Source organism: Enhydra lutris, unplaced genomic scaffold, assembly GCF_002288905.1.
Source record: "Enhydra lutris kenyoni isolate GAN:26980312 unplaced genomic scaffold, ASM228890v2 scaffoldscaffold14, whole genome shotgun sequence".
NCBI classification, from domain to species: Eukaryota; Metazoa; Chordata; class Mammalia; order Carnivora; family Mustelidae; genus Enhydra; species Enhydra lutris.
In genome coordinates this window covers 39,405,688-39,422,820 of record NW_019154098.1, presented here as the reverse complement: position 1 = coordinate 39,422,820, position 17,133 = coordinate 39,405,688, and the positions used below count along the sequence as shown (strand labels likewise).

Here is a 17,133-nt window from a genome sequence, read left to right as displayed (position 1 = left end):
TTCTAAGATTTTATTTATTTGGGGTGCCTGGGTAGCTCAGTGGGTTACAGCCTCTGCCAGGGTCCTGGGATTGAGCCCCACATCCCATCAGGCTCTCTGTTCCACGGGGAGCCTGCTTCCCCCCCCCCCGCCTACTTGTGATCTCTGTCAAATAAAAAAAAAAATAAGTAAATCTTTAAAAAAAAAAAAAAAAAAAGATTTTATTTGAGAAAGAACACAACCAGGCAGAACATCAGGCAGAAGGACAAGCGGACTCCCCACTGAGCAGGGAGCCCAATCTGGGGCTTAGCGTGGGACATGATCCCAGGACCCTGGGATCATGACCTGAGCCGAAGGCAGACACTTAACTGATAGAGTCACCCAGATGCCCCAAGAGATTCATAGTCTTGATAGCATGCGTTAAATGGCTTACTATAAACCTTCAATCAGAGTTAAAAAATTTTTCTAAATGGGGAAAACCAAAGGTTTGTATCTTTGAGGACAAATTTTTACATAGCTACATCAAATTGTATTTGATTGTAAATAAAAATAGACAATTCAGATTCCTCTTCCTTAATTTGAAATTTACTAGAAGAAATGACACAAAGGATGGAAGCCCTGGAAAACCGCCTGAGATACAGATGAAGATATGAAATGCGCTATGTATTTGTATGTCATTGTATCAAATGTTACAATGAAAGCAGCTTGAGCCCCAAAGCTCAGGCTATTGAGTCTAAAAAGTTGTAAAGTAAAACAGGACTAGTACTTAGAAAGCTGGTTTGCTATAGAACACAAAGGCAAAGGTACAACACTAACTTGTATAAATTTGAGAAAAAGTCCTTCAGAACCCTAAAATGAGATTATCAAGTGAGAATAAATAAGCTATGCAAGCTATTCTGTAACATACTGTGGACATGATTTGCTTTTTACCTTATCCTGCCTTAGTGTTGTGATCTCATTTGACTAAATTAGTTTGCGGTCTTACTTCTGTAGAACACTGGCCATAGGAAGACTATTTTTTTGTATTGGACTTTTATCTTGATATATGTATATGGATGTATGCATAAATTCATAAAACATATGTACTTGAATAAGTTGGATTTTTTTAATACAGTATTAAAATTCACCACTTCAGAGAATGGTATTCTGCGTAAAATTCCTAGTTAACTTTAAATGCAAAGTATGGTTATGTGGGAAATGGTCAATATGCATTTGAAAAAAACCTCGACTCTCACTGGCAATCTGAAAAACCCAAGTTAAAACAATCAGCTTGGCAAAAATTAGTGCCGGACTACAGTGTTGGCAAGGATGAAGAAAATGGGGCTCTTGTACACTAGTGAAAATGCAAATAGGCGTACTCTTTGGAGTATAATCTGTCAAAACCTAGTAAAACTGAAAAGGCACACCAGCCTGCACTCTAGCAACTGCGCTCACAGGCATCTAACTAGAGGCCTTCAGCACATACACACAAGGAGACCCGTACAAGAACATTAGTTGAGTTTATAAATCACCAGTTGGAAATAACCTAAATCATCATCAGAAAGGGAACTGATAAAATTATGATGTGATCCCTACCTCAGAAATACCATAGAACATTTAAAAGGGAAGGCACTAGACCTACATGCACACATAATAAAACTCAAAGCTGAATTTTAAAAAGCCAAAGGTAGGCGCGCCTGGGTGGCTTGGTGGGTCAAAGACTCTGCCTTTGGCTCGTGATCCCAGGGTCCTGGAATCGAGCCCCGCGTCGGGTGCTCTGCTCAGCAGGGAGCCTGCTTCCCCCTCTCTGCCTGCTTCTCTGCCTACTTGTGATGTCTCTGTCAAATAAATAAGTAAAATCTTTAAAGTAAAAAAAAAAAGCCAAAGGTAGGGGCACCTGAGTGGCTCAGTCAGTTGGGCATCTGACTCTTGGTTTCAGCTCAGGTCATGATTCATGATCTTGGGGTCCTGGGATGGGTGTTAGTGTGGCTCCATGCTCAGCGGGGAGTCTGCCTAAGGATTCCTTCTCCCTCTGCCCCCCACCCTCCTCCCATAATCTCTAACCAAAAAAAAAAAAAAAAAAAAAAAGACCCCCAAAATGACATCTTTCCCATGGAAGCTACTGTATTTAAGGCCAAGTGATACTTTTTAAACAGAACACTTTCAGTAAGCTTGTTTAAATATTTCAAGATGAGTGTTTTCATCAGAATGTCCTCCCAAAGGGCACTGTGGTAGAGTGAGAACATCTCCTTCGTCTATCTTCAATCTTATCTGAAAAATCATCTGATTTTCTCCAAATATAAAAGTTGCAATTCAAAGTATTAAACCTTGTATTTGTATTTGAGTCACTCAATTGGTCCTGAACAGGCTTTTGCTAGTAAGTACTGACCTGGGTTGGCATTACCTTCTGAGATGTACTCCCAGTTAAGGCATTGTTTCCTTGGCTCAATTGTACTTCACTTTCTGTTGAGTCCCAGCTCCCCCTAGTGGCTCTAGACTGCACCCCCCCCACCCCTTAACTTTTAGCTATTAAATACATTTAATCAGTTTTTAAGTTTCTTCATGTTGGGGAGAACGCCTTCAAAGGAAACAAAGGCCCCCAACCAATCAAATTTACATATTCATCCCAGATACTTACTTGAAGATAGTCTAAAATCTTAAGTATTTCTCCCTTTTCCTTGTTTGGCTCTATACAGGTCTTAGGTGTAAAAGTTTTGCATTCAGATTTATTGTGGTGACTTTTACAAAGCCTTGATTTCCTCATCTGTCAAATGGAACGAAGTATGATCTCACTGGATTGTCAGGAGAATTAAATGGCTTAATGTGTACATTACTTAGTAAAGTATCATTTCAGATACTCAATTATTAGCCATTATGTTTTTACTCTTCAGCAGTCCATGATGTCTGATACAAAGATGGTAATTTATGTATATGTTGAGTGAATGAATGAATGCTTTACTTACCTTAGCTCAGGAAAGTACTTTGGCAGATTCCTACTCCTTAATTCTCTTTTGAGGCGAACAGGTAGGAGGTAGTAAATTATAGTACATGTACATATGCTCAAGGCCTACTACCAAAACAAGATGAAGATGAGATTCTGGCCTAGAAAGTCACAAGCCTATCAAAGAGAATTAAGTAAATGTTTAAGCCCTAAAAGTCATTATTCATCCTGGTGTTTGAACTCATGTGATACAAAGTTGAGTCTGTCCTCTAGGGCCTTCCTTAGCTTAGTGAGAAACAGGTGTGATTAATGCCATAAAAAAGGTTCTATGGTAACTCAGAGGCACCCAGTCTGGACTGGAAGAGGATATTGGGGTAGGCCTGGAAAAGGAGGGCAACAGGAAAGGAAAGCAGATGCCACAGCAGACGGGGAGCCCAAGTGTGAAGGGGCAGTTGGAAATAAGATATGAAAGCAAAGAGAATTGTTTTCCATGGACCAGATCTTCCAAAAGGCCCAACTAATTGCATTTGAGACCAGCCTAGAGTATGGTTTCTTTTCTAAGTACGTTTTGCCCCTGCCATGATACCATACCAGTTGCAGTTAACACACTCCACAATAACCAAACTCTTCTTTGGGACATTTCTATCTCCAGACCTAACAGGTAGCTCAGCACAAGTATGCAACAAATCCAGCTGGCTGGAATTTCCTGCCATCTCCCGCGTACTAGAGCTTCCCAGCCAAACACATTACTTTGATTATAATCCGAAAATAACATTTAAAAATACCAACTTAGACGTTCCCAGATCTTCCTGGCCAGTAGTATTTTCTCTAATTCGGGAAGCATTTTAATGGCACTTCTTCACAGCTGTCCTAAGCCAGCATGAGTGAGGTTTAATCTCCTTTTCTCTAAACTTTAAATTCCTTTCTTCCTAAACAATGAGTACACAAAAAACACAGATAAAGGCAAAAGCTCAATGACCTTATAGTGTATTATCACTATACAGAAGCCTGAAGAAATCACAAAATTCCTAAAAGCCATCATTCTAAAATGCCTGCAGCCAAAAATCCTGCAACAGAATCATTACAAAGAAATGGTACACTGGTACCTGCGATACTGTATCCTCCAGAAACCACCCCTGAAGAAATTAAATTGTAACTTATCAACCTGGAGGGAAAAACAAACCAAAATTAACCCAAATCACTGCAAGCTCAATTTGAAAGGCAAAATTTACCAAGCAGAAAATAAGCATACAAAACTTCCTTAATCCAAAGACAAACAGTTCTCACAATGGTTGAACAGACTAATAACACTAGAGGCCAGCAACAGTCTGACCAAGCAATTCTTTTCAAGGACAAACTTCAAACATCTTAAACCACCTTGGGCATACTAGTCTCTGGATATGAAAATATGAGCACTTTAGAACGTTTAACAGATTTCCACAGCTCTGTGGCTCTTAACCAGGAGATGCTACTTTGAAAACATGGGGTAACATTTCGGGGTATCATTATAACATGGAAAACCATGAGAAATATCCTGCAGTATCCAGTCCTCCACAACAAAGAACTTTCCCATGGAAAAATGTTAGTGCTCCCAGATTGAGAAATACTAAGTTAACTGAACAATCAGTAAGAAAACTAGCTAGTAACAGCTATTCTTCAAATTTTATCTACAACCTCAGATTAACTTCAGACACAAATTAAAATCATGCAGTATTAACCCATTCCCTTTCCTATACAAAACTGGGAATTTCACCCACCTGTGGTTGTTCCATAGCTATTAAAAAAGGACTCTTGTGATTCCAAGTTCAGTAAATACTGGGACACGGACATTCTGTACAGTGTACTGATGGCATCTTCATCTCCTATGTCTCACTCATCTACTACTTGAACTGCCTACAAGCTAAGATCTTTGATTAAGATCTTAAGTCCAAAAGACAAGGTTAATTCTGACACAGCTGCAGCCTGAAAGCCCAGCACAGATGTGTAGAGTATACTTTACCAGCAATATTTGACTCCGTAAATCAAGATATTTTTTTTCCCAAATAACTCCTGAAAATGTCGCCAAGGAAATAAAAGAGGGTAAAGGGTTCCAGTCAGACATATTTGGAAGATATGGAATGCAGTTTCCCCAAAATCTGAACACCAAACACACTTCACAATGTATCTTCTAGGAATAAAATATAAAACAAACTTTGGGCAACTGTGGACTTAGCACTTATCGAAGACCTGAGATTCTTCTGAAGCACTCCAGGTACAGATCTTCTATCTCAACCACTGCACACCATAGGAAAAATCCTTCTTCGTTAAAGTTCAATACAACTTTTCTCAGACACACAAAATGTTGGGAGGGGAGCACATATCTCATTTTATCCTCTCTGCTACTCAAATCTGTAGATTTAAGCCGGATTACAAATTGCAATTCTGGTTAAATTCTACACATTGATCTTTGCTGCTTCTCAAACATACTCAAATATAAAATGCCAATAGTATCAACACTTTTAAAAGACTGGAATCTTTAAAAAAATCTGTAAAGGAAAGGAACTTTGCACTCCCTTTACAAAAAGGAAAACAAACACTGGGACATATAGTTCTTAACCCAAAAGTCTTGCCACCACATCTAACTGCCTTATCCTCTCAAATCCCATCTTCAGAAAGGGTATGGAAACAAAAAGATATAAAGGAAAAAACTGCAACGAATACTGTGTTTTTAAAACAAGCTGTGGCCAGTTTTATTAAAGAAAAATTCTGCGTGATTTACTTTTCACCAGTCTGTTCTGGCATGCTTCTAATGATATCAGAATCACCTAAAAAATAAAACACAATAGTTTTACAATTCATTTAATCACAACTGGTAATCATCAAATTAGCAATGGTTATCTATAAAAGTTCTGACACTAGCTTTGCTGTCATTTCTCAAGATATCAGGTACCTAGTCATAGGCATTTCCCATATAAGATACATCGTTATCAATCAGACGTGGTTTATCACCAGCATTGATAAAACCAGACCTAGGGAAAGAACTAGGTCTGGGGACACATGCATGGTCTTAATATAGCGAATGTTTAGCCTGCCCTGATTATTACAAAATCAGAACAGCGAGAATATTCGCAGTATTTTATGAATCAAAAACTTGTAAGTTCAAAATATAACATGATCTGTATTTGTAGGAACTTCTTTTCCTCAACTTAATTTTATCTGTTCTTAGGCAGCCAGTAAGAATTCCTTTCTTCAACTATTTCACCTGAATACTCTCCCCATTTATAATTTCACCTTTACCAAGGTCCTAATTATGTAAGTGCTTCAAACCAAATTCATTTCAAAGTAAAAAAATTTCATTTATAACAAGATCTATTACAATGTAATGATATTATCAATTCTCTGTGAAATAAAACTACAGGGTATCACTTGCTCTATCCAAATTCTCAATATCTGAACCTAGGAATCAGACATTGGGATAGTAAAGAATACCTGTAATTACATTATAAAGGAAAAAAATTATTATGACTTTAAAAAAACATACCTGGATCAATGATAGCCAGCGTGCATACTCTGTAGTATTTCCCACATGCTGTGCCCAATTCAATATTATTGCCACTGTAGTGATGGACACCAGTTTTGGCCAACATGGCATAGTATTCTATTTCAGATTTCCTTCAGAAACCGGAAGATAAGCAGATGAATTCCGTCACAAATGACTGACAAATAAAATGTTACCACTTTCTTCATTAGTTTTAATGTTGGTAAGGCTTTCCAACAGTAACTAAACCAGTTGTTACTCTTCAAAAAAGTACCATATCCATTAGCCAAAACAAACCATCTTTTCCTTTGATCCCCTATAAGAAATGGGAATCAGTAAGTATCAGCAAGAATCATCAAGTATCTTCTGAATATCTACATTTAACACTGCAACTATGCTCATGGAAAAGAGAGTAAGATGTGAAATAAAAATATTTACTTAACAATCACTAGTCACCAGACACTTCATATAATTCCAGGACAACCTCTTAAGTAGTATATACTCCATTTTTAATAACTAATGAAGACATTCAGGCACAGAACAGTAAGTGAAGGTTCCAAATTCAAGCACATGTTATCTTTAAAAGATAAGCTATTTCTGTTACTCTCTGGTGCTGAATCTTAGATGGGGAGTGATGTTACTTACACAAAGCTAACATTCCTGTGTCAACTGAGCAGGTGGACATTGAAGGTTTTACAAATCTGAAGAGTTCTAACAGAACAGCACCATTACTCAGATTATGGATCCGCAGACCAGCAGTAGTGGGAGCGCTTGTTAAAAATGCGTAATGTCAGGTCCCATCCCAAACCCATGAAATCAGAACCAGCATTTAACAAGATGACCAGTAACTGTGCTGAGAAGCACATAGGAGGTTAAGCTTCAAGACCAAAGGAGGTTAAGCCTGAAGACCAAACCATAGGATGGCATGAAGGATGGAGTACTCCAGAAAAGCCAATTATGTACAGACACCCTATATAAAATCCTGTGAGGTTATGCATTACCACAGAAAAATCAATGTGCCGTGGGAACTCCACAGTGCAAGTTTCTTTAACTTATTTTCCATACTAAGTACACTTTCCAAACAGTGAAGTCAAGCAAACACTTGGGGAACTAGGAACCTGCAGCTCCACCGCCTGCCTCAACTTCTATCTTATCGTATTAGCTCTTCTACACTATAACAAGTTCGAAAATGATTTTTAAAGAAATGACCAAAAAGGCAGGACACAAAACACATGATAATACAAGCATGTGTCTGTGCTTCCCTCAAACTTCGACGTTCTGTGGTTTTTACCCCTCTTCCACTTTTTTTCCCCGAAGATAAGCTTACACAACGAGAAAACATGAAGGGGGTCAGCCCCAAACACCACTTAAGAAACCGTGAATTCTTCTCCTAGTGCTCGCTTGTAAAATTTTACATAAAACCGAGTTCATACTACCCAGACTGCCCATGGTTAACACTCCTGGGTATTCACTCCGATCAATATACAGTGGGCGACCCACACCCTCAAGGTTCCTTCCATTACCTCAAGGCCGGGCAGTTGTTGGCGAGGATGACCAGCTTCGCTTTGCCATGTCTGATCATTTTCAGAGTCTGCTTGTACCCCAGCACGTATTTTCCACTTTTCATAACGAGCTGGAGCCTGGAGTTGATCGACTCCAGCGACTTTTTCTACAAAGCAAACATTTAACACGGACCTTAAGGCCTTGTTTTTGAACCATCTCAAACAGCATCCAGCTTTCTGGAAGACAAGCCCTTTAATAAACCTCCTAAGTCTAGGGTCCTAAATCCCTGAGAGAACCACTCGGCTTCCTCCTGGGCCCCTCCATGCCAGTGGGCATGCTGTCTCCCCAGTGTGCTCGGATCTGCCTGCCCGGGGCCAAGACCCAGTCTTCCACGTGAATCGGCTTCCGGCCCTGGCGCGTTTCACTCACCGTCTTCTTTGCGGCCACCATCTTCCTGCCTTAGGTGCGGGACGGCCCCAACCTAGAACATACGGAGGACAGGACAGGAAGTTTAGGATAGCAGCTCCAAACGACAACTCGCTGGGATCCCCACACTGCCTAAACCTGGGCCCCGCGGAACCCACTCACCAAGAGCAGCCGCCAAAATGGCCGGGAGAGAGAAAAGGAAAGAGCTCCCACAATGCAAAGCTCTTCACAGCCAAGCCGAGACATCGGAACCGGAAGTGAGCCGCAGGCGGAAGGGGCGGGGTAAAAAGACCAAGGCCGCGCTGACTGCTGTTGATTCAGGTAGGTAGAATGGCGGTAGAGGTGCGCGCTCCCTCTTCCTGCCGGTCCTGAAGTTGCGTTAGTGTGTTGCTCCGAGCTGCGGACTGAGGAACCGGGAACGTCAAACCAGGAGGGAGTTGGAGAAGCCGACTGAGAGTGAGGCGGGAGGGGACAGTGAGAAGGGGAGGCGGCGGCTGGACCATGGTCTTAGTGCGGCTGAGCTCATCTATACCGAAGCCGCGTTTCTTGGGGAGGACTCCGGTGAGCCTTTGCTCCTGGGTCTACCCTCCTGCGTCACTTCCCCTCAGGCCGAAGCAGCTGTGTGCCCTCTCCTGCCCTCGCCCAGGTTGCCGGCCTCTCGGAGAACGGTGGAGGCCCACGCAGACTTCCCCAAACTGACCTCTTGAGCGGCGGTGTTAGCGCAACTTTATAAGCCGAATTTTCAGAGAGAGCAATAAACAGACCTAATTTACAAATATTTTTGTTGTGAACGTTGGACCTTGATGTCAGTGTCCAGTGACGGATCGTTCAAAATAGCACGCACAGAACGTCTCCCGCTAGTACCAAAAAACTGTAAAATCGAACCAGTACCGGTAGGTAAGTCCTTATTGTGTGTCAACTTTTAGGAATATATCCTACAGAAACAATCACAATTTCTCAAAGTCATGTGAACAAGGATACTTATTTCAGCATTTTTTAAAAAAAGATTTTATTTACTTATTTGACAGAGAGAAATCACAAGTAGGCAGAGAGAGGGAGAAGCAGGCTGCCCCCTGAGCAGAGAGCCCAACGCCGGGCTCGATCCCAGGACCCTGAGATCATGCATGACCTGAGCTGAAGGCAGAGGCCTAACCCACTGAGCCACCCAGGCGCCCCTTATTTCAGCATTTTTTAAAAAAGATTTTCTTCATTTGTCAGAGAGCACACAAGCAGGGGGAGAGGTAGGCAGAAGGAGAAGTAGGTTACCCCCTGAGCAAGTAGCCCCACTGGGGACTCCATCCCAGGACCCTGGGACCAAGACTCCACCAGAAGGCAGACGCCCAACGGAGCCATCCAGGCATCCTGATTTTAGCACTTTTTTTTTTTTAAGCTGTTCTTTTTAATATTTATTTTTAAAGATTTTATTTATTTATTTGATAGGGAGATCACAAGTAGGCGGAGAGGCAGGCAGAGAGAGAGGGGGAAGCAGGCTCCCTGCCTAGCAGAGAGCCCGATGCGGGGCTCCATCCCAGGACTCTGGGATCATGACCTGAGCTGAAGGCAGAGGCTTTAACCCACTGAGCCACCCAGGCGCCCCTATCATTCTTAATATATGTGTTTGTATATGCATAGAAAATTCAAGTCTGGAAAGCTAACCATCAAAACTTAACCACTGGATAAGGTATGAGGAGAGGACATTTTTTTACCTTACATGTTTCAGTACTACTTGAATTATTGTATAGCATGAATTGCTATGTAAAGTTCCTTTTTAATAATAAAGTGGTGATTTTAAATAGGTCTTGTGAAACACCAGTTATATCTGAAAGCAGTATCTGAAAGTATGGCTGCCAGATCACCTGATTCAAAAATACCTTGAATTATGACTCTTGGACCCCACCCAGGTATGTAGAAGAAATCTCTGGTGAGGCCTAGGAATCTGTGTTTAATATGCAGCTTCGGGGATTCTTACAAATATTAGAATTTGAGAAGTAAAGAATAGGGAGCACCTAGCTGGCTCAGTTGGTACAGCATGCATCTCTTGATCTTGGGGTGGTACGTTTGAGCCACATGCTAGGGGTAAAGGTTACTTTAAAAAAAAAAACAAAAAAACTGAAGAATGAGATAACCAAGTTGAGTTTGAGGCATGCTTGCTTAGGTAAAGACAAAAATGAAATAATGTATATTTGTTTTTTTTAAATGTATATTATTTAATAAAATTTAATTATTTTTAATGTATATTAATTTGTTTTTTAAGTATAAGGCTTTATACTTTTATATTGAGCCCTATATTTTCAAAGCTTTTTAGTACCCCCATTTTAGAGATTAAATAACTAAAGTACTTGGTAAGACTTATCTGGGGTGCTTTTCTTTATAACAAATTTCTGGTCCTAACTATGTATGTCCTTGCTATACTTTAAAGATCCCAGCGATCTTACTATGGTCTTGTACTGGAAGCCAGAGAAGCCCAAAGCACTTACTTTATGTATGAAACATGACCACAAAATGTTTGAGAATTCTTCTTAGGGAATCTTAACTGATTTTGCTACATTTTTTTGAAGACAGTCTTAGGTTCTTGATTTTTCTATTTAATATCTGCATGACTTGGGGCAAATTGTCTGAACTCCCTAAGCCTCAGTTTCTTCATCAGAAAACTAAAATAGTACGTCTACCTTGCAGTATTGTTGTGAGGATCCCAGTAAACGTAATGGTGTCTAAAGCACCTAGCAGGGGTGCCTGGGTGGCTCAGTGGGTTAAGCCTCTGCCTTCGGCTCAGGTCATGATGTCAGGGCCCTGGGATCTAGCCCTCTGCTCAGCAGGAAGCCTGCTTCCCCCTCCCCCTCTGCCTGCCTCTCTGCCTACTTGTGATCTCTCTCTGTCAAATAAATAAAAAATCTTTTAAAAAATATTAAAAAAAAATAAAGCACCTAGCATAGGGCCTTGTACAGAATACATATGCAGTGAATATTAGATCTCTTCATCAGTCCAACTCTCATCTCTTCAACCTTCCTACCATAGCCACCTACCCACATCTAAAGTCTTTCATGACTTTACAAAACCTATACACTAGGGGAAGAAGCACTTACCATGCAAAAATGACATATCTTTTGACTCAAGAAGATTTTATAAAATTTTCCACACTTGTGTTTATTAGAGCAGGAATTCGCAAACTTTTCCTATAGAGCCAAAGAATAAATACTTTACACCTTTGGGGCCATATGTTCTCTGTGGCAACGACTCAGCTCTGCCGTAGCACAAAAGTAGCCACAGGCAATATATAGTGGGTGTGTTCCGATAAAACGTTTGCAGAATCAAGCAGCTGGCCAGATTTGGCCTGCAGGCCATCGTTTGCTGACCCCTGCATTAAAAGATTACTCTTAACTATTATTAAAAATAACTGCATTAAGTCATACCCTTATTCTAAAGAGATGTCTGTTGAAGTATGTATGGGTGAAGTGTCATGATTGCAGCTTCTTTTTGAGTTGCTGAAATAAATGTAAATAAAATCTAAAATGAAGATAAACAGGTTGCTCTACTGCATTAGAGCAAATGCAGTAAAGTGTTAACAACTGTTGAATTTAAAGTGGAGGGTACATAGGTGGTAGTTTCACTATTCAACGTTCTTGAGTTTGAAAATCTTCATACTAAAAGGTTGGGAAGTATATACGCTTTAAGAAGGATTTTGCCATCTAGATATTATTTTTGTTTTTCTGGGTGTCAGTCGGTAGCATTTCAGAGTGATTTTAAAAAAATACCAACAGGTAAATGTGATAGAACAGAATTAACCCAAGACTTTGGTTTTCATTCACCAAAATTGCTGCTCCAAGTTTCTGAGAACTCTGCAGCACCTGCTTTCGTTGTGCAAAAGTTCATACTTGCTGTGGGAATTAAAAGTGACAGGCTGCATTCCCTCTTAGAGCAAATACTAACAAGTTCATCTGATGTTCATTGGTTCAGTACACTAGCCCATCCCCTTATTGTTAAGCAGTTAAAACAATCATATTATCATCAGCTATGAGTTATTCAATGTCCAGATTTGGGAGCGGCCCATTAGTACAGTTGACCATTGAACAACTCAGAGGCTAGAGGCACTCACCACCCCCAATGCATTTCAAAAATCCATGTATAACTTTTGACTCCTCAAAGACTTAACTACTGATAACTTACTGCTGACCAGAAAATCCTTATTAATAACATAAACAATGCATTTTTATATTCTATATATTATATACTCTATGATAAAATAAACAAGAGAAAATGTTACTAAGAAAACTAAGAGAAAGTACATTACAGTACTGTACCAGAAAAAAAATCCATGTTTAAGTGGTGTTGTTCAAGGGTCAACTGTAATTTGGAACTCTATTTGTTTAACCCAACCTTTACAGTCTTAAGTCACCCTGGACATTAAACATGCTCAGAAATCTGATGAAGAGAGGAAGGGAAGGGCATTCTAAGTGAAAATAGCCTGTAAACCTAATGAATGTTGGACACCTTTCAACTAACTAAACACAGATACACCAATACAAGAATTCTGACCCGTTAGAGGACAATAATAAGGAATCCAAAATATTTCTTCTATGCCCTCTGTCCAGACTGCAAATGCTCCAGACTGCACTGGATTAAAAATAGGCCAGAGAAATGCTTTCTCCTTTTTTTTAAAACAATTTTTCCATCCAAGGAGCATATGTTTTTTATACTCTTGGATACAAAGAACCCAGAGTACTCTTTGTTCACTATTTTACTGTGAAGGAGTGAAACTTGGAACGTAGGATGATGTCTATAAATGTTTGTTTTTAGGTTATTTTATATTTCTAAGAGTTTTTGAAATTTTAGTATGAATGGGGTTCCTATGTATCTGTCTATAATATGACATTTTACATATTATTTTCAGTAATTTGAAAAGCCTGCCATGTACATGCACTTTCTTCCTTAATAAAGGTGTGATACATAAGCTAAAACACTGATGTTTTTGCTTTTAACTGGAACTTAATTAACTTAATATGGTAATACTGCTCAGAATCGGTTAATGGCGAAATAATAAATGCAAATTTGGGACAACATCAAAACATGGGTATGTTGAAGAAAAATGAAAAAAGGAGTACTTGGAGGTGAAAAGATTTATGAACTATCCTATCAAGGTACTATCAGCATTTAAAATCACAGTATAAGTTATATTCAGGTATTATCACAGTAAGACTGAAGGATTAAGATAGGACAGGTAATTGCTAAGAAGGAGAGTGGTCAGGGAGAGGGGAGGTAGGGCAAGCATTGTATATTAGTCTAGATAATTAAGTTGTAAGTAACAGAAACAAACTAGCTTAGTTAAGCATAAGAAGTTAAGCATATGTTGTAGTTTACCAAATGAACAAGAAGCCTGGAGAGCAAGACCCAGATCTGTGTATACTGGTCATTGGAGAAGCAGTCCCATTTATTAGTCACTGGTTCAAAACATGCTCTGCAAACCATAGGGCAGTACCCCAACCTTCAAAGATGTTTTCTCTTGGCTGGTGCCATAACTGAGTGTTTTAATGTGCCCCTCCATCATCCTATCCTATAGGTTTAGCTTCTGGCTGTGGAGGTAGGTGAAAAGACCAGTAAATCCCATAGAAATTAACCCATTACCTTAATTGTCTCATAGTGAAATGAGTTATTTGATAAGATACTGAATGTAGTGTCTTGGTGTATTGTCTTGATGATACTATAATGATGTACAGGAAAAACAAATCTAATCCTATGTCTATTAAAAAAAAAATACCGAAGAGGTCCTATAATTTGTTCACGAAGTGGGTCATAGGGCCGCTCAAGGTATAGGTACCATTTTGGAGGCTTACTGTGGTCATTGTTAGTGCTGCTGGCAAACTGGGCACTCAGCCAGGTAAATCATGTTAAGTGGAGGAACATGCAGTCGAGCTCATGTAGGGCTTCTTTCTCTGTTCTTAGAGCCATCCTATTCCTGAGCCCACTGAGCAAGCATTGAGGGGCTCATGAAGAAGAATACCATGCACAGGATACCAGATTATTATTGTTCACCTGATTATAAAATGCTTCCTCTGAAGAAAATGGAAGAGACCATGGCTTGGCTGATAAATTATTGCCAAGGAAAAGTAAGATACCCCAGTCAACTCCCAAAAGATAGTTGATGGGGGGAAAGTGGTACTTATAACTGGGCCCAGAAAGCCCTGGTTTAGCATGAAAGCATTAGGATTCAGAGAATTTCAAGATAGTGTTTATATTTAACTAATCTGTGAGTTACTGCATCTCTTTCAAGGAAGAATGGAGTTTTGGAAAACTTTCACTAGCTAAGTAAAATTAAATGTAACTTTAACTTTAAAAAAAGAGCATATTCTGAAGTGGGAGTCTGCCTGTGGACTGACTTGTGTCCCCTCCCTCCCCCATCCATATGTTGAAGCCCTTACCCCCAATTTGACAGTGGGGAGGTAGGTTTAGGAGGTAGTTAAGATTAAATGAGGTTATTAGGGTGAGGCCCTAATGTGTTAGGACTGTGGCCTTGTAAGAAGAGGAAGTCCCAGGGATGCCTGAATGGCTCAGTTGGTTGAGAGTCTGACTCTTGGTTTCAGCTCTGATCTATTTCATGGGTCATGGGATCCAGTCCTGCATTGAGTCAAACACTCAGCGGGAGAGTCTGCTTGAAGATTTTCTCCCTCTGTCTGCCCCCCGCCACTTACTCTCTCTTGCCCTCTGTCTAATATAAATAAATAAATCTTAACCAAAAAAAAAAAAAAAGTCCCCCTCCCCCACCCCATGTGAAGACACACTGAGGAGATTGCCATCTGCAAGCCAGAAAGAGTTCTCACCAGAAACCAAATTGACTGGTACCTTGATCTTAGACTTCCCAGGCTCCAGAACTATGAGAAATAAATATTATTTAAGCCATCCAGTTAATGACATTTTGTTATGGCAGCCCAGTTTATGAAGTCCTTTTAATAGCATTTAAACAAGACATAAATATTTCCCAAATTTTGGCCTATACTGAAAGGTCCATCCATGTACCTCTCCCCCTAAACTTCCTTGCACTAATTCTGTAATTTTGCTCAGGGACTTGGAATCTAGCCAAATCCTTAGCCACTTTCAAAGTACTTCTCTTGGGGCGCCTGGGTGGCTCAGTGGGTTAAAGCCTCTGCCTTCTGCTCAGGTCATGATCCCAGCGTCCTGGGAATCTCTGCTCAGTGGGGAGCCTGCTTCCTCTCTCTCTCTGCCTGCCTCTCTGCCTACTTGTGATCTCTCTGTCAAATAAATAAATAAAATCTTTAAAAAAACAAAAACAAAAAGTACTTCTCTTTCCTTGGGGCACAGTAACCCTGGACATAATGTTAGGAGAGTTATAGTACCTATTGTAATGTTACAAAGTGTACTTGCTCAAAGATACCCTGTCTCCTCTTCATTCGAAGGGATCTGTGAGTTGGTTGCTGGGCAGCCCAGGCTTTGTCAGGCCTATGCCACGGGAGGGAGAGAAGAGGGGAAGAAGGGAAGGGAAGGATAAGGAAGGGGAGAAGTGAGGTAGAGAAGGGAGGGAGGGAGACCTTTACACACTGTAAAGACCATAGCTGTGTACCGCCATGACTCATACAGGGAAATATGTCAAATTTTAGGCAATTTGAGCATCCAAGTTAATAATGATGGTGTTATGATCTGAATTGTGCCCCCCCCCCCACCAATTCATATGTTGAAGTTCTAAACCCCTGTAGTTTGTAATGTGGCTGTTTTGGAGACAGGACCTTTAAAGAGGTAATTAAGGTAAAATGAGGTCTTATGGGTGGGCCCTAATCCAATATGACTGGTGTTCTTGTAAGAAGAGGAGATGAGGACAGAGATGCTTACTGTGGGAAGTCCATGTGAAGATATATATGGTGAACACTGCCATCCCAACCCAGGAAAGGCCTTCAAAAGAAACCAACCCTACTGACACCTTGTTCTCTGATTTCTAGTCTCAGAACTACGAGAAAGTAAGTTTTTCTTGTTTAAATCAGTCTGTCATATCACAGCTCTAAAAAACCAACGCAAATGGTAACATGACCCATTGAATATGTAAGAATTCATGAGTTTTTATTTCTTATAAATAAATGAATAATAAATGGAGGAAAAGGGAAAGTGCTCCCTTTTACTGTAGAATGCCAACTAATAAATGTAGAAGGAATTATGTAATTAGAAAAACCACTATTTGATAACCATCATAGTAATAATTGGTCCCAGCAAGAATATTAATGTATGCTAACAGTGGCAGATAAAAGTTTGATGAGATATAGGATGTTAGTCTTAAAGTAAATTACAATGAGTAAAATAGTAACTTTTTGGTGGCAAACTTGGCAGACCCTACCTTAACTAACCGGTCAAAGTTAACATCACCAATAATTAATAGAGGAAACTGACATCATTTGCTCTCGGTGGGAATTCACAGACGACATAACATCGTGCATTCCAGCCAAAACTGCACTGCCTGAAAACAATCATAAGGAAACACCGGACAAAGCCAAACGGAGAAATACTCTACAAAATAAATGGCCCATTCTCTTAAAAGAGGTCAAGGTCATGAAAGACAAAGACTGGGGGAACTACTTCAGATTTAAGCAGACTAAAGAGAGGCACAACAATTCAATGTGATGTGTGGTCCCAGATTGGACAATTGCCTGAACTTGACTACCAGGTGGATTAAATAGTATATCAACAGCAAACTTCCTCGTGGTAACAGTACTGACGTTATGTAAGAATACGACTGCCATCCGAAGCTAGTCTACCAATCAACAGTCACTGACCATAGTCGCCTCCTCCCCTC

General features: G+C 40.1%; 2 protein-coding genes across 2 annotated transcripts in view; one reads left to right on the top strand and one right to left on the bottom strand.

Annotated features, from left to right (window-relative positions):
* Positions 1-1,105, top strand: part of LOC111146598 (matrilin 2) — a 120,508-nt gene extending 119,403 nt beyond the window's left edge. Inside the window, exon 19 of the mRNA XM_022502221.1 lies at positions 569-1,105. Coding sequence (XP_022357929.1) covers positions 569-624 — 56 coding nt within the window. The 3' untranslated portion in view covers positions 625-1,105. The remainder of the gene's footprint in view (positions 1-568) is intronic.
* A 4,494-nt stretch (positions 1,106-5,599) lies between these two features.
* LOC111146554 (ribosomal protein L30) lies at positions 5,600-8,584 on the bottom strand. The gene is made up of 5 exons (XM_022502142.1): positions 8,508-8,584; positions 8,349-8,400; positions 7,940-8,085; positions 6,420-6,550; positions 5,600-5,703 (listed from the first exon to the last, which is right to left on the bottom strand). Exons 2-5 carry the CDS (start codon positions 8,367-8,369, stop codon positions 5,654-5,656), a joined length of 348 nt encoding a protein of 115 aa, XP_022357850.1. The 5' UTR covers positions 8,370-8,400; positions 8,508-8,584; the 3' UTR covers positions 5,600-5,653.
* Positions 8,585-17,133: the final 8,549 nt, after the last annotated feature.

What these genes read in the sequence shown, in the direction of transcription:
- LOC111146554 (XM_022502142.1), bottom strand. Translation starts at nt 8,369, where the DNA reads ATGGTGGCCGCAAAGAAGACG. An exon ending in AACAACTGCCCGGCCTTGAG is followed by an intron (nt 6,551 to 7,939) that starts GTAATGGAAGGA and finishes CGGTTTCTGAAG; the next exon opens with GAAATCTGAAATAGAATACT. An exon ending in GCTGGCTATCATTGATCCAG is followed by an intron (nt 5,704 to 6,419) that starts GTATGTTTTTTT and finishes TTTATTTTTTAG; the next exon opens with GTGATTCTGATATCATTAGA.